Here is a 22,688-nt window from a genome sequence, read left to right on the forward strand (position 1 = left end):
GCATGTAGTTACATGGGTATGATGGGTATAGAGGGATATGGGCCAAATGCGGGCAATTTGGATTAGCTTAGGGGTTCAAAAAAAAGGGCAGCATGGACAAGTTTGGCCGAAGGGCCTGTTTCCATGCTGTAAACCTCTATAACTCTATGGCACAGCAAAGTGTGCAGAGGACACAAAGTCTGCAGAGGGATATAGATAGTCTATGAGTGAGTGAGCAAGGGTCTGGCAGATGGAGTACAATGTTGGTGAGTGTGAGGTCATCCATTTTGGTAGGAATAACAGCAAAATGGACTATTATTTAAATGGTAAAAAATTGCAGCATGCTGCTGTGCAGAGGGACCTGGGTGTCCTTGTGCAAGGATCACAAGGAGTTGGTTTGCATATGCAGCAGGTAATTAAGGCGGCAAATGGAATTTTATCCTTCATTGCTAAAGGGATGGAGTTTAAAAACAGCGAGGTTATGTTGCAGCTGTATAAGCTGCTGGTGAGGCCACACCTGGAGTAGTGTGTACAATTTTGGTCTCCTTACTTGAGAAAGGATATACTGGCACTGGAGGGGGTGCAGGGGAGATTCACTAAGTTGATTCTGGAGTTGAAAGGATTGGCTTATGAGGAGAGACTGAGTAAACTAGGTCTATACTCATTGGAATTCAGAAGAATGAGGGAGGATCTTATAGAAACATAAGAAATTATGAAGGGAATAGATAAGATAGAAGCAGGGAAGTTGTTTCCACTGGCAGGTGAAACTAGAACTATGGGGCATGGCCTCAAAATAAGGGCGAGCAGACTTAGGACTGAGTTGAGAAGGAACTTCTTCACTCAAAGGGTTGTGAATCTGTGGAATTCCCTGCCCAGTGAAGCAGTTGAGACTACCTCATTGAATGTTTTTACGGCAAAGATAGATTTTTGAACAGTAAAGGAATTAAGGGTTATGGTGAGCGGGCGGGTAAGTGAAGCTGAGTCCACAAAAGATCAGTCATGATCTTATTGAATGACGGCAGAGTAGACTCGAGGGCCAGATGGCCTACTCCTGCTCCTAGTTCTTATTTTCTAATTAGATAAAGCTAGAAATAGCAGGTTTGGCAGCATCTGTGAGGAGGGAAACAGTTAACATTCAGGTCATGACCTTTCTGGGATTCCTTACTAAATGATTGATTAAATTGATGGCTGATGGCGATTGGTTAGTCAACAACTCCATTATATTTGTATCATGCAGCTGCCAGTGGTGAATGAACTGGACAAGCCTTGGTCTTCCCCAGTCCCTGTGCTTTTGTTTAGCAATTTGTTTATTAATTTTTACAGGATGTGGGCGTCGCTGGCTGGGCCCAGCATTTATTACCCATCCCTAACTGCCCTCCATTTTAGAAGGCATTTGCGAGTCAACCACATTGCTGTGGGTCTGGAGCCACATGTAGGCCTGACCAAGTAAGGATGGCAGATTTCCTTCCCTAAAGGACATAGTGAACCAGATGGGTTTTTACGACAATGGTTTCATGGTCATCATTGGACTTTAATTCCAGATTTTTATTGAATTCAAATTCACCATTTGCCATGGTGGGATTCAAATCCAGGTGCCCAAAGCATTACCCTGGATCTCTGGATTGCAAGTCTAGTGATAATCCCACTGTGCCACTGCTTCACCAATTCCAATACTCACCTTTTAAACTTCATAAAATCCAAATGAATGTGCATTTTGATGAAAGATCATCAACCTGAAATGCCATTTCTACTCTCTCCACAGATGCTGCCTGACCTGCTGAGTAATTCTAGCATTTTATGTTTTACTTTAAATTTCTAGCAAACACAGCATTTTGCTCTTTTTGCACCTTCGCCATGCCTCCATATCAATTTTTTATAATACAGGAACCAGAAGAGCTCACAGCACTCCAGGTGTGATTGAACCAAGATTCTGTACAAGTTTAATGTAGATTCTCTGCTCTTCAATTCTCTCTCTCCCTAGAAATGAACCCCAAGGCTAGGTTCATGTCTTTAATGGCCATTTCAAGCTAAATCTCTATATTTAGAAGGCATTCGGTGTGCTTGGTTTCATTGGTCAGAATATTGAGTACAGGAATTGGGACATCTTGTTGAAGTTGGACAAGACATTGGTAAGGCCACACTTGGAAAACTGTGTACAGTTCTGGTCACCCTATTATAGAAAGTATATTATTAAACTAGAAAGAGTGCAGAAAAGATTTACTAGGATGTTACCGGGACTTGATGGTTTGAGTTATAAAGAGAGGCTGGATAGTCTGGAACTTTTCCCCCTGGAACGTAGGAAACTTAGGGGTGATCTTATAGATGTCTATAAAATAATGAGGGGCATAGATCAGCTAGATAGTCAATATCTTTTCCCAAAGGTAGAGGAGTCTAAAACTAGAGAGCATAGGTTTAAGGCGAGAGGAGAGAGATACAAAAGGGTGCAGAGGGGCAACTTTTTCACACACAGAGTGGTGAGTGTCTGGAACAAGCTGCCACAGGTAATAGTAGAGGCGAGTACAATTGTGTCTTTTAAAAAGTGTTTAGATAGTTACATGAGTAAGATGGCTATCGAGGGATATGGGCCAAGCGTGGGCAAGGAGAGGCTGGATAGGAGGAGATTATAAGGAGAGGCTGGATAGTCTGGGACATGTTTCCCTGGAGCATAGGAGACTTGGGGGTGATCTTATGAAGGTCTATAAAATAATGAAGGGTATAGGTAAGGTAGATAGTGAACAATACCTGAATAATGCCTGCAGTAAATTCATGGCCCACATCGAGCGGATAGTTTTCGATCAGGTAAAATGCCGTTGCGCACATCACCAACACATGCTGCTGGTTGTGGATGTTGACACAGCTGCGGGGATAAAACAATTGATCAGTAACATCGTATGTGATCAGGTGCTGTTTCCAGTGGCATTTTACATGTGACAAATCATTCTTTACGACCATGAGATATTCTTTCCTTCTCTGTAACGCCTGCATCGATGCTGTTTGGAACACAGTTCATATTCTTGTCTATGTGCACTGAGCTGTGAGAAACAGCAAGTGAGAGAGTAAATATAGATTTCTGGGTTTTATCCTGACATTAAGATGTTAGCCTGTGGGTAATGCTAACATCATCTACAAGTAGAGAGAATGGCAGCGGATAATAATTGAGGCAATTAATGAACAGCAGCAGACACTGACTGTGAACTATATACCGATCTCTTTATTCTACTTTATAGAACAGAGAGATCTAGGGGTACATGTTCATAGCTTCTTGAAAGTGGAGTCACAGGTGGACAGAGTGGTGAAGACAATATTCGGCATGCTTGGTTTCATTGGTCAGAACATTGAATACAGGAGTTGGGACGTCTTGTTGAAGTTGTATAAGACATTGGTACGGCCACATTTGGAAGACTGTGTACAGTTCTGGTCACCGTATTATGGAAAGGATATTATTAAACTAGAAAGAGTGCAGAAAAGATTTACTAGGATGCTACTGGGACTTGATGGTTTGAGTTATAAGGAGAGGCTGGATAGACTGGGACATTTTTCCCTGGAGCGTAAGAGACTTGGGGGTGATCTTATAGAGGTCTATAAAATAATGAGGGGTATAGATCAGACAGATAGTCAATATCTTTTCCCAAAGGTAGGGGAGTCTAAAACTAGAGGACAGAGGTTTAAGGTGAGAGGGGATTCAGAGGGGAAATTTTTTCACACAAAGGGTGGAGTGTGTCTGGAACAAGCTGCCAGAGATAGTAGTAGAGGTGGGTACAATTTTGTCTTTTAAAAAGCATTTCAACAGTTACATGGGTAGGATGGGTATAGAGGGATGGGCCAAATACAGGCAATTGGGACTAGCTTAGTGGTTAAAAAAAGATTGGCATGGACGAGTTGGGACGAAGAGCCTGTTTCCATGCTGTAACTCTCTATGACTCCATAGGGGTTTTTAAAAAATCCAGAATTTTTAATCTCTGTTGTGATGGAGCTCTTAATTACAGATTTATTAACTGAATTTAAATTCCCCAGCTGCTGTGGTAGGATTTGAATTCTGAATCATTGCCGGACCAGTGACAGGATATTGCTATGGTTTCCATGGCTAAAAAGGCAAAAAATCAAAATAAACTAGAATGTCACTTAATAATAAGTGTAGCCTTCTCGAGAGGAACATGCGACTGTGGACCTATGATTTCCTAAAGCTCCTCACCACTGCGATTTTGCCTAGTCTCATTTCCGACTTCGGTACAAACTGGTAGATTAGAGATTGGTTGCTGCAACAACTCCGTTATCCTTGTATCACGCAGCTACCAGGATGGTGAGTGGAGAGCTAGATGGGCCCAGAAGGCCATTCTTTTGTTCAGTAATTCCAATATTCACCTCAAACTTCACACTATTCCCTTATCCTCTCTCTCATTCCACCACCCCCCCTCTCTTATTCCTTGCCACTTATGTGATGAGACTAACAGCACACGGGCAGATTTATGATGTTACATTGTCATGGCTGTTAGTTTTGAATGGACTGCAAGCTTTCAACAGTTTAATTGAGGAATCCTTTTCTGGAGCAACAAGATTGCTAAACAAAGGTTATGCAATATGGTACACGAGTATACTATTGAAAATACGTCAGCTTCAGGCCATGGTTTTGCTTTCCTCTCTAGCACTCCTTTTTTAAAATTCTCTTATTCCTCCCCTTGCAGCCGTTCTTATGGAACAAGTTTATTGTTTTTTTTGGCATCGATGCTCTTTGTAAATTCTGGTAAGGGGAATGGGTGGTGGTGTAATGATTTATGGCCAGGAAGCTTGAACTCTCGAAATCTTCAGACATTTTAAGCTTGATTTGTGCGATTTTTATGGCTTTAATACCCCACTGATTGTTTCCAATGCACTGCATGGAAATAGTTCTTAACGTATATTTAATCAGAGTCAGATCTTTGAGACGATGTAGTTTTTTCTTTCTCATTGTTAATTATTGATTTATAAGTGATTGTTGATGAATAAGCAAATGTATCCACAATGAATTTGTGAATGGACAATACATTTGAATTGGAGTCTAAAAAGTGAAACAAAAACAAAGAGATGCTGGAAAATCTCAGCAGGTCTGACAGAATCTGTGGAGAGAGAATAGAGCCAACATTTCAAGTCGGGATGTCACTTTGTCAGAGCTGAAATGTGTTTTCCCAAAAGAGGAAGACGAATGATGCAAAACAGAGAGAGAGAATATTGATCCCACTCACTACGTCAAGCGGCATCTGTGGAGAGAATTGATGAGTTAAAACTGGGAGTGCTGAACTTTCTTTTCTACTTTGAGTTCAGATTTACAGCATCTGTAGTTTTTTATTTTCTTATTGTTAAGGATTTATAACCTTTGTTGCAAATTATACGCAAGTTTCCTTAAATAAGAATGAGGAGGCAGTCACTGTAGAGACACAGATTGAAAGTATTTTAAGTGTGTACATTTCCTACAAAAGGGAAGCACTAGTGTGTGAACGTAAATCAATGTGTATCTCAATAATGAAGGTAATGTTTAACTTCTTCAGTCTCTTCAAATTTAAAATAGATACCTTTTTGGAACACAATGTATTTCAATCAGATACAATGGCAAGAAACATTCTTAACCTCACTATCCGCTGACTTGAAAGATTCTCCTTAAAGATCTAAAATCAAGGCACATGCAACCCATCCAAAAATACTAGGATAAATCCCGTACTGTGCAATTCCACGCAGGTTGGCCAGCAGATAAACACTGATGGTTGGAATGAGCTGCTTTGCCGTCTCATCCAATAGATCACACTCCAGGATGTACAGGATCCCATGCAGCGCTCCTATTCGGGATGGCATGTGGGTGCTCCGCATCGTCGTCTCCAACAGGCGACTTATTGGCTCTGCAATGGCCTTATCCTACAAGACAGCAACACGGGCAATTATAAATTTATCCCATCAAAAACATTAACCTTTTGGTTTGAAGTTCTAGTATTTATAAGCAATTTTTTTTTTAATGAAACAGAATTATGTAGATTTTTTTTTAGCTGAGAGAGAAACAGGTCATTCAGGCCACCTGATGGTGTTTATGTTCCAGTCCCCTATCATCTAACCCAACTGGCATAGCTTTTGAATCCTGTCTGATCCATTAACGTATTCAGCTTCACTTTAAATACACCCATCATTTGTCTTAACAACTGCACTCTGCCCAGTGTTAGCAAAGCCCAAATCTCCAGTGGGAGAAAATGTCTCTGCAATGGCATTAATTGTGGATCCACCTCAGTCCTTCAAAAGGAAAGTGTTTCTGGCAGGCAAGGACAATCTGGTTAGACAATGGATCAGAGTGAGCCCTAATTATTGATGCCAGTTGCTGCAATCTCGAGTCTCGGCAGGTTTTCAGGTTAATTTCCTAAAGTGATCCACAATCTCCTCTTCCTGTTTCACTGCCCCTCCCAGGCCAATGGACTGATGGGCTATGTAGGCTGCACTGTGTTTGGATGAGACTGGCTTGTTAACCAGGAGTGTCTCGGAGGGAGGTGTTGACCCGTTAGAGAAAATCTCCATTACAAGAGAGGAAGTGTTAGGTCTTTTAGGGAACATTAAAACTGACAAAGCCCCAGGGCCTGATGGCATCTATCCTCGACTGCTCAGGGAGACGAGAGATGAAATTGCTGGGCCTCTGACGGAAATCTTTGTCGCTTCTTTGGACACGGGTGAGGTCCCTGAGGATTGGAGGATAGCGAATGTGGTCCCGTTGTTTAAGAAGGGTAGCAGGGATAACCCAGGAAATTATAGGCCGGTGAGCTTGACTTCTGTGGTAGGGAAGTTGTTGGAGAGGATTCTTAGAGACAGGATGTATGTGCATTTAGAACGGAACAATCTCATTAGTGACAGACAGCATGGTTTTGTAAGAGGGAGGTCGTGCCTTACAAATTTGGAGGAGTTTTTTGAGGAAGTGACAAAAACGGTTGATGAAGGAAGGGCCGTGGATGTCGTCTATATGGATTTCAGTAAGGCATTTGACAAAGTCCTACATGGCAGGTTGGTTAAGAAAGTTAAGGCTCATGGGATACAAGGAGAAGTGGCTAGATGGGTGGAGAACTGGCTTGGCCATAGGAGACAGAGGGTAGTGGTCGAAGGGTCTTTTTCCATCTGTGACCAGTGGTGTTCCGCAGGGCTCTGTACTGGGACCTCTGCTATTTGTGATATATATAAATGATTTGGAAGAAGGTGTAACTGGTGTAATCAGCAAGTTTGCGGATGACACGAAGATGGCTGGACTTGCGGATAGCGAAGAGCATTGTCGGGCAATACAGCAGGATATAGATAGGCTGGAAAATTGGGCAGAGAGGTGGCAGATGGAGTTTAATCCGGATAAATGCGAAGTGATGCATTTTGGAAGAAATAATGTAGGGAGGAGTTATACAATAAATGGCAGAGTCATCAGGAGTATAGAAACACAGAGGGACCTAGGTGTGCAAGTCCACAAATCCTTGAAGGTGGCAACACAAGTGGAGAAGGTGGTGAAGAAGGCATATGGTATGCTTGCCTTTACAGGACGGGGTATAGAGTATAAAAGCTGGAGTCTGATGATGCAACTGTATAGAACGCTGGTTAGGCCACATTTGGAGTACTGCGTCCAGTTCTGGTCGCCGCACTACCAGAAGGACGTGGAGGCGTTAGAGAGAGTGCAGAGAAGGTTTACCAGGATGTTGCCTGGTATGGAGGGTCTTAGCTATGAGGAGAGATTGGGTAAACTGGGGTTGTTCTCCCTGGAAAGACGGAGAATGAGGGGAGATCTAATAGAGGTGTACAAGATTATGAAGGGGATAGATAGGGTGAACAGTGGGAAGCTTTTTCCCAGGTCGGAGGTGACGATCACGAGGGGTCACGGGCTCAGGGTGATGGAGGCAGGCACGCTGACATCGTTTAAGACTTACCTGGATAGTCACATGAGCAGCCTGGGAATGGAGGGATACAAACGATTGGTCTAGTTGGACCAAGGAGCAGCACAGGCTTGGAGGGCCGAAGGGCCTGTTTCCTGTGCTGTACTGTTCTTTGTTCTTTGCTGGGCTATTCGCGCATTTCTCCCAACTGTCTACTAATGGATATATGTGGAGATATATGTGGACACAGTGAGGATGAAAAATCATAGAAACCCTACAGTGCAGAAGGAAGCCATTCGGCCCATCGAGTCTGCACCGACAAGAATCCTACTCAGGCCCTATCCGTGTAATCCCACCTATTTACCCCGCTAATCCCTCTAACCTACGCATCCCGGGACACTAAGGGGCAATTTAGCACGGTCAATGCACCTAACCCACACATCTTTGGACTGTGGGAGGAAACCGGAGCACCCAGAGGAAATCCACGCAGACATGGGGAGAACGTGCAGACTCCACACAGACAGTGACCCAAGTCGGGAATCGGACTCGGGTCCCTGGAGCCGTCAGGCAGCAGTGCTAACCCACTGTGCCACCGTGCTGCCTTTGTACATTACAGCCAAAATCCTAAAGGAAACTTCTGTCCAGTTCAGAGATTTTTCATTACAAACAGGACAGCAATGGGATTTCCGACAAACTTCAACATACTTATCTGCAGCTTTCGCCAGCGCTGACAAAGCCCCAGTTGTCCTTACCATGCCCAGAACAGCTGCTGCTTTGCAGATGGCGGGGACCAGATACTGATTCAAAATCTCATCTTCTGCTGGATGGATTTTCTGAAGCTCCGTCAGAGTGCTGTACATCATCTCAAACTGGGTCCGCTCAGTAAACAAATCCGAGACTGCCAAAAGCTGCAACAAAAACACACATCTCATGGTCTTTGCAAGAAATCTTTCCAATGGGAGCTCAGTCTCACCTATGCATTTTAAATATCTCTACAGCTTACAGCAGGTCAAATGGTTAGAACATGACTTGCAGCAGAATCCAGAAAGATTAGAAATTCCCAATGTCTGCATATTCCAGACTGAGGGATGGTAACAGAAAGGAAAAAGTGAGAAGGGAAGGTCTGGGAAAAGGGAGGTAAAGAGATGAAGAAGATCTTAACAGATAAAAAAGGAAGGAAAGCACGTCTTTTTAAAAAAATGGAACTGGGGACAGGCTGGATACCATATGAGTGAGTGTCACAATCAGACACAGAGTTTGTCTGTAAAACAACTTGCATTTATATATCACCTTTATATTACACCTCAGGATGCTTCACAGGAGCTTTATCAAACAAAACTCAACACTGAGCCATGTGAGATATTAGAACAAAAGGTCGAAAGCTCTCACAAAGATAATTAAAACAGAAGATTCTGGGAAATACACAGCGGGCGGGATTTTCCGGCCACGCTTGCCCCAAAACCAGAAAATCCTGCCCACAACAGCAGACCTTTGCACAGTCCACCCCCTCCCCGCCCGCTAAAATTCCCGTGGCGGGCAGGATGGGAAAAATCACCCCCCCCAGCAGATCAGGCAGCATCTGTAGACAGAAAGAGTGAAATACTTCCAGTCAGATTAGACACAGTGCTGCTGAAACGGAAACTCTTTTAAAAGGGAACAAGGCAGTTTACTTGAAAATAAATGTTGAAGTTTAAACCTTGGATTAGAATGAGATTAGTGTGAATTTATCGGCTTTCACATTCTGCTGCCAAATTTTTAAAAATTACATGCTGTGAAAATGGACAAAATAACGCAGTGAGCTCCTCTTTATTATTTCAGCTTTCTTCCCACCAACTACCTGTTACTCATAGACAAGGTAGATAGTCAATATCTTTTCCCAAAGGTAGGGGAGTCTAAAACTAGAGGGCATAGGTTTAGGGTGAGAGGGGAGAGATACAAAAGTGTCCAGAGGGGCAATTTTTTCACACAGAGGGTGGTGAGTGTCTGGAACAAGCTGCCAGAGGTAGTAGTAGAGGCGGGTACAATTTTATCTTTTAAAAAGCATTTAGATAGTTACATGGGTACTATGGGTATAGAGGGATATGGGCCAAATGCGGGCAATTGGGACTAGCTTTGGGGTTTTTAAAAAAAAAGGGTGGCATGGACAAGTTGGGCCAAAGGGCCTGTTTCCATGCTGTAAACCTCTCTGACTCTACTCATGATAAATGGCTGTGGTGGAAGAATCACTTTACACTGGCCTTTAGGTTCAAGCTGTCTTATTGTGAGCCTCTACTTCAGAGCTACAGACGTATAAGGAACTCAACCCCACCACTACCAACCCCCCCCCCCCCCCCCCCCAAGTATGCCAGGTATTTCTTTTTATAACACAATCAATGTTACAGGTTTTACTGGAATTCTCTTAACGAGGTGATGGCTACACTCTGATTAGTAGCACATTGACACCACTGACCCTCATCCTCCATCCCACTCGACTTGCATTTATCCTGGTTGCAATAGTTCATTTGGGCATGCCAAGAATTACCCTAGCATGCCAGAGATCGCGGCGTATGTGCGGTGTCTTCTCCTGGATGCTGTAATATGGGTAAAAGACCACTCTTGCACTTCACAAATGCAGCATCTTAAAACCCGATCATAGACAGTTTACAGCACAGAAGGCAACTATACAGCCTGTTGTGTACATCCCAGCTCACCCTAAGGGAAATTCATCCAGTCCCATTCCCCCGCCTTTGAAAGTTGCAATGCAAATTTTGTCTCTTTGGATAATTGGCTAACCTTTTCAGAAGCCACGATTGAATCTGGCTCCGCCACTCTCTGACAGTGCATTTCAGATACTAACAACTCATTGCTGATATCCCTCGTGTTGTTTCTGATTCTGACAATCACCCTCATTGGTGTCCTCTGGTTCTCGACCCTTTTGCCAATAGGAACAGTTTCTCCTCATCCACTCTGCCTAGATGCCTCATGATCAAATCGGCCACTCAATTTTCTCCTCTCCAAGGAGAACAGGGACAGCACGGTGGCACAGTGGTTAGCACTGCTGCCTCACAGCACCAGGGACCCGGGTTCGATTCCTGGCTTGGGTCCCTGTGTGGAGTTTGTACATTCTCCCAGTGTCTGTGTGGATTTCCTCTGGGTGCTCCGGTTTCCTCCCACTGTCCAAAGATGTGCAAGTTAGGTGGATCGGCCATGCTAAATTGCCACTTAGTGTCAGGGGGTCAAGCTAGGGTAAATCCATGGGGTTATGTGGATTAGGCCTGGGTGTGATTGTGGTCAGTGCAGACTGGATGGGCTGAATGGCCTCCTTAGGCACTGTAGGATTCTATGATTCTAACAGCCTGACTCCCAATCTATCCATGTAACTGAAGTACCTCAACACTATAATCATACTCGGGAATCCTTTCCACACCCGCCCCTCACATCCTTCCTCAAATGTGATGCTCAGAACTGGACACAATACTCCATGTACTGGACTTAATCCAGTACTTCGCAATCCAGGATCTTAATGGAAAAATATTCATTGCTTACTGAATATTTAAGAGTCAAAAATAGGGAATTTATTGGCTTCTAGAATCTACTTTGCTTTTGAAAAGCATATTTAAATTGATGAATCTAACGGAAGGTCACAGGCCTGACATGTTAACTCTGTTCCTCCATCCACAGATGCTGCTAAACTTGCCGAGCATAAAAACAGATCTGACCATTATCACACTGTTGTTTGTGGGATCTTGCTGTGTACCACTTGACTGTCACAATTACAACTATACCAATGCAAGTTCTTTTTTCTCAGCACAAGGTGGTCCTGACCCACAAAGACCAGCAAGGGACAAGCTGACTTTTTCTAAACAGTTTCATTCACCTGAGCGGCTCAATCTGGCACATGCGACATGTGATAGTGGGCAGAGGGAAAAGTAATCACCGAACTTTGGGCATTACGTGTGTGGTGATCCATTTTGGCAGATCCAATGGGATGAAGCAGCAGTATAATATGAAGGGTACCATTCTTAGCAGTGTAGAGGATCAGAAGGACCTTGGGGTCCGGGTCCATAGGACTCTTAAATCGGCCTCGCAGGTGGAGGATGCGGTCAAGAAGGCGTACGGCGTACTAGCCTTCATTAATCGAGGGATTGAGTTTAGGAGTCGGGAGATAATGCTGCAGCTTTATAGGACCCTGGTTAGACCCCACTTGGAGTACTGCGCGCAGTTCTGGTCACCTCATTACAGGAAAGATGTTGAAGCCATTGAAAGGGTGCAGAGGAGATTTACAAGGATGTTGCCTGGATTGGGGGGCATGCCTTATGAGGATAGGTTGAGGGAGCTTGGTCTCTTCTCCCTGGAGAGACGAAGGATGAGAGGTGACCTGATAGAGGTTTACAAGATGTTGAGAGGTCTGGATAGGGTAGACTCTCAGAGGCTATTTCCAAGGGCTGAAATGGTTGCTACGAGAGGACACAGGTTTAAGGTGCTGGGGGGTAGGTACAGAGGAGATGTCAGGGGTAAGTTTTTCACTCAGAGGGTGGTGGGTGAGTGGAATCGGCTGACGTCGGTGGTGGTGGAGGCAAACTCGTTGGGGTCTTTTAAGAGACTTCTGGATGAGTACATGGGATTTAATGGGATTGAGGGCTATAGATAGGCCTAGAGGTGGGGATGTGATCGGCGCAACTTGTGGGCCGAAGGGCCTGTTTGTGCTGTGGCTTTCTATGTTCTATGTTCTATTACAAAGTGCCCTGAAAAAGATTCCTGTTCCACAATCAGATCCCATACTTACCGATCTCACCACCTCACTGACCAGGACAACGGGAGTTTTCTTGCCAGTGTTTGTGGGAAGGATCCACTGACTGTAGAGTTCCAACAGGAATTGAGAACATGAATGAATGTCAACCCCAGCTCGATGCTTCCTGGAAATAAAGTGTGGTAAATATTAAAGGCTATTCAAACATGCTAGAAACAACATTGCGGCAGAATGAAGATGGATGATAACCTGTGTGCGTATCAGTGCTATCTGCGTAGGTCAGCTTGACTCAGCAGACAGCAAGCTCACCTCTCAGGCAGTTGTGCATATAATTGACATTGACACAGTGCAGTACTGAGGGAGTGCCGCATCGCAGATGGTGCTTTAGGAATCATGTGGAAACAGGGTACTGCCCATTTGTTCAGAACACTGGAGGCTGTAAGCAGGAGATGCTCGCTGATCTACACTGGCTTCTAGTCCAGCAACACCCTGTTTTAAACTTCTCATCCTTGTTTTCAAATCCCTCTATGGTCTCACCCTTCCCTACCTCAAACCTCCTCTAGGACAGCAACCCTCCAAGATTCCTACACTCCTCCAATTACAAGCATCCTGTACATCTCCAATGTTAATTGCCTTGCCTTCAAATGGTTAGCCCCTAAGCTCTGCTCTGGAACACTCTTCCTCAACATCTGTGTCTCTTTACCCCTCCCCTGACTACAGCTCACCCACGCACCCCCCCCAGAAAATCTATTTCTGACCATGTTCTTGGCCACCTGTCCGAACATCTCCTCTGTGGCTGATTACACTCTCGTGAAGTGCCTTGGGGCATCTTACTACTAAAAAGGTGCTTTGTAAATGCAAGTTGTTGTTGTAGAATTCAGGAACAGCTAAGCTAATCAGCTGAAGCACTCTATCTGATCAATCCTGTGATCGCCACGGTGACAGACGGATGCTGCCAGGACACATTTTGCACAGGTATTGAGAGCTATGAAATTCTCACTGCATTAGGCTTTTGTTAATCCCCCCCAATCTGGTACATGCGGCATGTGATAGTGGCACTGCGCCATTCAAACCACAAGCTTGTAGGCTGATGCTGAACCAGCTAATCTTAGCAGCGACAGGGGATTGCGCGATTGGCCTTACTGTCTCTGGACTCAACATGCTTATGGATAAGAATCGTGAGTCACTTATCTGAAAGCCAGAATTTGACCACGCTCACCACTCAGAAAGCCTATAGTGCAGAAGGAGACCATTCGGCCCATCGAGTCTGAACCGACCACAATTCCACTCAGGCTCTATCCCCGTAACCCTCTATTTACCCTCCTAATCCCCTTGACACTAAGGGACAATTTAGCATGGCCAATCAACCTAACCCGCACATCATTGGACTGTGGGAGGAAACCGGAGCACCCGGAGGATACCCACGCAGACACGGGGAGAATGTGGAAACTCCACACAGACAGTGACCCAAGGCTAGAATTGAATCTGGGTCCCTGGTGCTGAGAGATTGGAACGGGGGCTGATTCTATGTGGCAGGCGCAGTAATCCAATAACTGATGAGTTCACAATACTCCAGAGCACTTTTGATTGAACAGCCAGTCTGAGTTGTTGACACTTGGGACAGGATGATCCACTGGGAGGATGGCATTCTTCCTACTTGATGTCAGACAACCTGAAAACTGATACCAAGTACTCTGTGCTGGCAATGTTAGTTGGTCATTCAGGATTTTCAGGGGAGGCACGGTGGCACAGTAGTTAGCATTGCTGCCTCACAGCGCCAGGGACCTGGGTTCGATTCCGGCCTTGGGTCACTGTGTGGAGTTTGCACGTTCTCCCCGTGTCTGCGTGGGTTTCCTCCCACAGTCCAAACACGTGTGGGTTAGGTTGATTGACCATGCTAAATTACCCGTGTCAGAGGGATTACCAGGGTAAATCGGTGAGGTTGAGGGGGTGTGGCCTAGTGGGATTGTCGTCAGTGCAGACTCAATGGGCCAAATGGCCTCCTTCTGCAATGTAGAGATTTTATGATTTTAAACAACTCTATCAAATCTCTTAACATCTTCTACTGCAAGGAGAACAATCCTAGCTTACCAGTCTCCTTATAGAACTCAAATTCTTCATCCCTGGAACATTTTAGCAAATCTCTTCTGCACGCTCTCCAAAGCCTCGTCATCCCTACTAAAATGTGCCGAGAACCGGATGACAAAACTCCATATGGGTGTTTGAGTGTTTGATAAAGGTTTAGCATAATTCCCTTGCTCTATTCCTCTATTAAAAAAGCCAAGGACCCCATTTACTATTATAATTGCCTTTCCAACTTGTCCTACCATCTTCCAAGATTGATGTACACACACCTGTGTCTCTGTTCCTGCAGCTGTTTTATAATTGTACCATTTGTTTTATATTGTCTCTTCATTCTTCCCACCAAAATGTATCACTTCACATCTGTGTGTTAAATTTCACCTACCCTGTGTTTACCCATTTCACCAATATATGTCCTCCTCAAGACTGTTATTACGTTTTCAAGTTTTGTATCATCTGCAAACGAGTTGCCTGGTTGAATTCTCCTTTCTATTCCCCCAAACAGGGGTGTAGTACTTGCAATCCTCCAGGCCTCTAGCACCATCCCCGTATCCAAGGCGGATGGGGCTTTACTGAATTTAGGGAATGGAGTTCCTATATGGAGCGACTGTACATCCCTCATCAATCAAACATAAGTCTGTACCTGTGAAATTTTCAGTCACATGGTCTGGAGACTCGATGGCAAATTGGACTGTGCACATTGGGGCATCTGATAGACCAAAATAATAAATCTGCTGCACTTACTAGAGCACATATTTACTACCCATGAGTATTGCTGGAAAGGGGAAAAAAAGGAGATTTTTTTCTCTTGCACTCATCAGGACCTTCACAAGAACACAATGCAAGGGAAATTGACAAATTTATGCTGTATGAGAAGAGAGTGCTGATTGGTTGGCAAGTTCACATTATATTCTTGTGAATATCCTGATGAATACAAGACAAAAAGCTTTGACAAAAATATCTTTTTTCAACAATATTCAAGTTCTGTAGTATCAAACAACTATTTACTATTGCGTGATTCCAGATCTCCATTTTTCCCTTTGCAAAGTTTGCCTGTGCTCTGTGCCCACTTGGTTCATAGGGCAAGGTTCTAATCCTTTTGCTAAAACTGTATAAAGGTGGCTCAGCGAGACCCCTGTATGATGGGTTCAGTAACACTGACTGTCTAACACAGTGACAGGAATTAAAGCACCACTTATTGGTGGCAATTCTAGACTGACCTGGAATTAATTGGAGAGGTTGGAGGTGAAGATGGAGCAGGCACATCACTTTCATCTTCCTCATCTTCATCCCACTCCTCTTCTCTCAAGGGGGTTATGTTGTTGCCCAGCCAAACAGAATGAATGGAGACCTGGACACAGGGGACAAACACCTCATGAATTCACCGTCAAGATTGAAGAACATTATTTACCAAGTATTTTCTCTTCTGAAAGTCCTAAGTTTTGCAGCAACCCTCCCACTGGTTTCCACTCTCCACCCAGAAGCCTAGTCAATCAACTTCAACAAAAGGCCAGGCTGCAAAACCCATATAAAACCAACCAGAAGTCAGTGATTTAATTGAATTATTGGCCCACAGTTTTGCTTCTTGGTTCTTGTTAAATTGGGTAATCATAGTTAGTGCAACTTGGCCGTTCTACAAAAGGAGGGTTTAAATTTCAGAGCTGCTACACCACGTCACAACACAGTAACTTCCTTCCTGCTATCTGTGAAAATGCACAAACACAAATAAAGGGCAGGGACAGAGTAGAGCTCGAGCTGCAATATTCTCCACTTCATAATAACCTACGGACACCAAATATCACACACACTTTTACTATACCTGCCCCAGTTTATAGTCCATGTTCCCCATTTCCCGTTCTGTGTTTATCTGCAGCAAAAGCTTCTCATGACTGATCAAGACACCTAGTTGTAATAAAGTAAAAAAAAATACACACAATAAATGGAGTGAAAACAGTTCCCGTAAATAATATGTTATAATTAATTATAATTGAAGGTTATGGCTGAGTTTGTTCATTCTAAACCTCTCTACTTACTTTAGGCAATGTTGGGAAACATTCCAACATCTACATCATTGCTGAGTTCAACATAGTGTTATTTAATAAAACTTAGCTTTACAATGTAATCCAGCTGTTCCTCTCGCTCAGGCTCCCTCACTTACAACTCTTTCTCTGGATTACAGAAAGATCTAATTGCATGCTCTTGGTCCAACACAGAATATACATTGGAGATTATTCATTCCTGTGCCCTACCTCCATACTGAGCATAAACATCACTTAAGGAGTAGTTTGAAGCTAATCCGAAGCTACAAGTTAGGAAATTCAACAGACCAAGAATGGTGAAATGGCGAGTTGAATATTACAAGCACAACGTACCAGATGTTAAATGGGAGAGGGATGGAACGGGATCCCATGCCTGATAAGGGTAGTGTGATGCTATGTTGTCCCTTTTTGATACCATTGCTTGGATTTCCCGCTCCACTATCCCTCGAATGACACTAAGTTTTCTTCCGAACCTGTGAACGGGTTTGTCAAAAGCATTAGCTCAGCCATCAAACATGCATCAATAAGAAAATAACAGCAGGCTTTACCGGTACTTCACCCAAAACCATGTCAAAGTTCAAGAAATCAGGCAAGGAGAACAGATGCTGAACTATTCACAAACTGAAAGATTCATGAACTTGTGATTGATACTCATCCTGGGAAACAGCTTGGAAAGTTTTGCTGCGTTAAAGGAACAATATAAATACTCGTTGTTGCAATGACAGGCATTTTTACAGATGAAAAGTAATTGTCATGCCTATAGCTGGATATACTATATAACTCACCTCGTGTCCAGAGCCTTCAGAGCTTTATTACGAGGCTGATGTTCAAGACAGCTGGTGGCTGGGTTCCCCGCCACTGGAATTGACATAGCACTTAGCACCAAGGACGTTATCGCTTGCACTGCAAGAATATTAATCTGGGTCCTCTCCGTATCCTCCTTAATAAAATAATGAAGAGGCTGCTGTTACAAAAGAGGAATGGATTTCACCAGGGTAAAAAAAAATAGGCATCCAAATAGTAACAAAGAGGTGTACGGGGTCAGCTGCTCGCAGGAACAGGAAGAGGCCATTCAGCCCTCCAGTGTGTTTCACCATTCAACATGATGTGGAGTTGCCGGCGTTGGACTGGGGTAGGCACAGTAAGTAGTCTCACAACACCAGGTTAAAGTCCAACAGGTTTATTTGGTAGCACGAGCTTTCGGAGCGCCGCTCTTTCATTAGGTGAAGAAGGAGCGGCGCTCCGAAAGCTCGTGCTACCAAATAAACCTGTTTGACTTTAACCTGGTGTTGTGAGACTTCTTACTGTACCATTCAACATGGCTCATTTCTACCTTAACTGCATCAACCCACCTTGGCTTCGCAAACCTTTGCTTGGAAACACCTATTAATCTGATTTGAAATTTTCAATCGACTCCCAACCTAAACAGCATTTTCTTGAGGACGGGACGAGGGGAGAGAGTTCTTTGTATGAAGTAGTACTCCTAACATCAACCCTAAATAGCCTAGGTTTAACTTAGAATTTGGCAACTAGTTACCCTTGCTACTGCTGAAATAAAAACGTTACCAATACTAATCCATCTCACTACTAATACAGCTTACTACTCAATATCTGCTGGAGTTTAGAAGCGTATGACAGGACTTGATTGAAACATTAAAATCCTGAGGGGCTTTGACAGGATAGATATGGAGAAGATATTTCCCCTTCTGAGGGAACCTAGTACTAGGAGTCACTGTTTAAAAATAAAGGGCAGCCTATCTCGGACCAAGATAAGGAGGGATTTTTCTCTGCGGGTTGAGTGTCTTTGGAACTCTCTTCCTCAAATGGCAGCAGAAGCAGATTCTTGGGGACTGAGCTGCAACACTGGTTCTGTTGTTCCAATATTGCTGGGGACAGATTTCGTTGCTAGGATTGGAGGGGAAGGAGCTTTGGTTAAGGAACCTCGAAGCCTGAATTTCTCTGAACATTGAGTTTTACCAGCATAACATGTGACTCTTGCTTTTCACCAAGTTCCCAATCCAGAGGCCAACCTAACTGATCGACTGTTGGACAGCTAATGCTCTGGAGGCGGCCTCAGAAACAGGAGCTGGGGCATGTGTAGGTAAGGAATTTGCTGCTGTGTTGGTTGGATATTTGGGGGTGGGTGCTCTGGACCTTGGTGAGGGGTAATGTCCAATCCCTGATCTGGAGAGGGCAATGCTGCGATCAGATCCTGGGGCAGGGTCAGTTTCCGAGGCTGTTCCAATCTGATGAAGGCTGTCTGATACAGTTGAGGGATGGGATCCGACTGCAAAAAAGGGGTGGTATCTATTGTAAGGAAGTAGGTACGTTTGACGTGTTTAGGGGAAGAACTCCTGCTCCTCTTCACTCACAAGCAGTGCTGTAAAGGCATTTAGCTTGTCCCCAAAGCTGCCCTTGTCTCCTTTGAGCTGCCATATTTCCCCGAGACCTGGGAAACCTATTTGGACAGGTTCAACGAGAGGCTCCCAACTTTGTTATAATTCTTTTAACGGTCAGTCTGCTTCCTGGGACTGGCTGCCCACTCACTGTCCTGCCTCCGTTAAACCCAGAAGTGGGTATATCGGAGGTGGGTCAACACTGTTCAAGATTTGTTTTAAAAATGACATTGGATTCTCTCCCAGCCAGTTTTGACAGCCAAAAATTGCCCCTTCTGAATCACCCTCCTTTTGAACATGCCCCCTTGGTAGGAGTGGAAGGAATGTGAATTTATCTGATATATCAGTGAGAAATTTAAAAGGTTTTTCTAGATACTGAAGATATCAAGGGATGCGTGAATAGTGCAGGGAGCTGGCACTGAGAAGATCAGCAATGATCAAGTTGAATGGCAGGGCAGACTTGAGGAGCCGAATGGCCTGCTCCTTCCTATTTCTTATGTTCCTACGTAACCCAGTATCTCTCCAATTTTCACCAAGCAAGTAAAGTTTATTTATTAGTCACAAGTAGACTTACATTAACACTGCAATGAAGTTGCTATGAAAATTCCCCAGTCGCCACACTCCGGTGCCTGGTTGGGTACACTGAGGGAGAATTTAGCATGGCCAATGTACCTAACCAGTGCTTCTTTTGGACCGTGGGAGGAAGTCGGAGCACCCGGAGGAAACTCACGCAGATACGGGGAGAACGTGCAGACTCCGCACAATGACCCAAGCCGGGAATCGAACTCGGGTCCCTGGAGCTGTGAGACAGCAGTGCTAATCACTGTGCCACCCCAAGTGTCTGACCTCTGTGCATCCAGCGACATAGCCCAGGTCAGAAACCCAGCTGTTCAGGAGAACGAGCAAATGAATGGGGGAACTGAACTCAAGATACCCAGTTCAGTGCAACACCAACTCCTTCAACCCCAAAATATGAATTCCACATTTCCCTGTGCCTCTAATCTCCATTTCCACTTGATTGTACCTCTTGAGGAACCTCCTCTTCCTGGTCCATCGCGAGTGGTTGAGTCACAAGCACACCAAGAAGGGTTGCCCAGGTTTCCTCAAACTGAGTGCGGCTGGTCCACCCTGAAACAAAAGAAGCCAATTGTACCGCGGGTATTTGTGACTCCTGCATTTCAAAGCAGTTACATTTATCTCAATCAAAGCTTTGGCACAGGGTCAAAGGCCAAGAGCACAATAAAAACCACAACACAATGGTGCACCATGAAAGCCACTTCAAATGAAATTGTCCGAATCTAAGCAAATGAACAGCAGCCAGTAAAATCCAGGCAAGGATCTATTTTCTCCTAAGTTTTTGCCACTTACCAAGAACGTTTATCCTATAGATGAACTCTTTGAAGACCTCTTTTTCCTGAAGAAACTCGACGGGAATTTCAGGCAGAGTTGTACCAAATTCACCCCCAGCTTGTGGTGACCATCCCAACTTCCACACCTGAGGAAAGTTGATTGTGAGTTAACGGAGAGGGAACATTGTCTGCATGTACCGAAGTTAGTGACATGCAAGTTCAAAACTACTTGTTTGGTCTGCAAATCTTGACCCAGATTAAATGATGCTCAAGATGTCTGAAACATAGAGCCTTCTGCTGCAAAGTTTTTGACAGTAAGCCAAAGAACAATACAGCACCGGAACAGGACCTTCGGCTGACTAAGCCTACACCGATACGTGGTTTCTATCCCTCTGTTCACCTCCTGTTTGTGTGTCTATCAGGATACAGCTTGAATGTTGCTAATGTGCCTGCTTCCACCACTTCCACTGGCAGCGAGTTCCAGACACCCACCACCCTCTGTGAAAAAACTTCCCCGCACGTCTCCCCTAAGCTTACCACCTCTCACCTTAGACTTGTGCCCTCTTGTAATTGACACTTCCACCCTGGGAAAAGCCTCTGACTATCCACCCAGTATATGCCTTTCATAATTTTGTAGACCTCTATCAGGTCGCCCCTCAGTCTCCATCTTTCCAGTGAAAATAATCCAAGTTTATCCAACCTCTCTTCGTACCTAAAACCCTCCAAACCAGGCAACATCCTAGTAAACCTTCTTTGCACCCTATCCAAAGCATCCATGTCCTTCTGGTAGTGTGGTGACCAGAACTACACACAACATTCCAAATGCAGCCTGACTAAAGTTCGGTCAGTGATAATTTGTTATTGCTCGCTGGGCTGTCTGGCAGCCACAGGAATTTAAACTGGGGTGAGATAAGAAAATTAGCATACCTGAGCACCATCAGGTTTTAACAACTTGACAACAGGGTAATCCCATAATGCAATGAAAATCCAAGGATAAGAGACAAGGCACATAGTGCAGGACATCAAAACGGTAAGAGAAAAGGCATAAAGCGATGGTTAGGTCACAGTGAGCCTGAGGCTTTCAAAGGAAGAGTAGAGCGAGGGAGGTGTGGTTAGAGGAGGAGCCTGATAGCATGCTGCCACAAATAACCAAGAAAAGTTCGGAAAGTTGGGTTTCTTTGCCAGTATGATGCAGGTCAATATGAGAGCAGTATTTAAAATTAAGTATAGGACAGGATATTTAAAGTGGGCTGTTTCCAGGAACCACAAGTGTAAGATTAAATGAAACAGAATGCAGGAGGAAGATTTTGCTAGAGAGTCGTGAATTCATTTCCAAAGGATTGTGGTTGGATAAATGTCAACATTGATGATTAGACTTGGTGGGTGAAGGATAAGGGATTGAAGAACTATGGAAACTGCAAAAAATTTGATTAGGACGTTTTACTTGGATTAAGGTTCAATTGCCCAAAATATACTCCATTAGGCAAGTTCTTCAAAGGCATTGTAGCTGGAAGTTTGATCAACCAAAAAAATCTAATGAAAATCAATGATTAAATTTAATATAGCAGCTGTACTAAAACATGAAGGAAATGCTAAATACAAACAGAAAATGCGAGAAAATGAATCAATAGTCTGTCCACAGGGTCTCCACATTCCAAACTCCATGGCCTGGGCCTCGGCACCTCCCTCTGTGACTGGATCCTGAACTTCCTAACTCACAGACCACAATCAGTAAGGATAGGCAACAACACCTCCTCCACGATCATCCTCAACACCGGTGCCCCACAAGGCTGTGTTCTCAGCCCCCTACTATACTCTTTATACACCTATAACTGTGTGGCCAAATTCCCCTCCAATTTGATTTTCAGGTTTGCTGCTAATATCACTGTAGTGGGTCAGATCTCAAACAATGATGAGACAGAGTACAGGAATGAGATAGAAAATCTGGTCAACTGGTGTGGCAACAATAATCTCTACCTCAATGTCAACAAAACGAAGGAGATTGTCATTGATTTCAGGAAACGTAAAGGAGAACATGCCCCTGTCTACATCAATGGGAACGAAGTAGAAAGGGTCGAGAGCTTCAAGTTTTTAGGTGTCCAGATCATCAACAACCTGTCCTAGTCCCCCCCATGCCGACACTATGGTTAAGCAAGCTCACCAACGCCTCTACTTTCTACTAAGGAAATTTGACATGTCAGCTCCGACTCTCACCAACTTTTACAGATGCACCATAGAAAGCATTCTTTCTGGTTGTATCAAGC

At 44.2% G+C, this 22,688-nt stretch overlaps 1 protein-coding gene across 5 annotated transcripts in view; it reads right to left on the bottom strand.

The window, feature by feature from the left end:
- Positions 1-22,688, bottom strand: part of htt (huntingtin) — a 222,177-nt gene that overhangs the window by 16,132 nt on the left and 183,357 nt on the right. For 4 of the 5 annotated variants that reach the window (XM_078215138.1, XM_078215136.1, XM_078215137.1 and 1 more), the window contains 10 exons: positions 20,444-20,570; positions 20,100-20,203; positions 17,465-17,619; positions 17,013-17,152; positions 16,460-16,542; positions 15,861-15,991; positions 12,595-12,724; positions 8,582-8,737; positions 5,672-5,862; positions 2,722-2,836 (listed from right to left, as the gene is read on the bottom strand). In XM_078215138.1, coding sequence (XP_078071264.1) covers positions 2,722-2,836; positions 5,672-5,862; positions 8,582-8,737; positions 12,595-12,724; positions 15,861-15,991; positions 16,460-16,542; positions 17,013-17,152; positions 17,465-17,619; positions 20,100-20,203; positions 20,444-20,570 — 1,332 coding nt within the window. The remainder of the gene's footprint in view (positions 1-2,721; positions 2,837-5,671; positions 5,863-8,581; positions 8,738-12,594; positions 12,725-15,860; positions 15,992-16,459; positions 16,543-17,012; positions 17,153-17,464; positions 17,620-20,099; positions 20,204-20,443; positions 20,571-22,688) is intronic. The other variant, XM_078215139.1, reaches the window with a different exon arrangement.

This window comes from Mustelus asterias, chromosome 6, assembly GCF_964213995.1.
Source record: "Mustelus asterias chromosome 6, sMusAst1.hap1.1, whole genome shotgun sequence".
Lineage (NCBI taxonomy): Eukaryota > Metazoa > Chordata > Chondrichthyes > Carcharhiniformes > Triakidae > Mustelus > Mustelus asterias.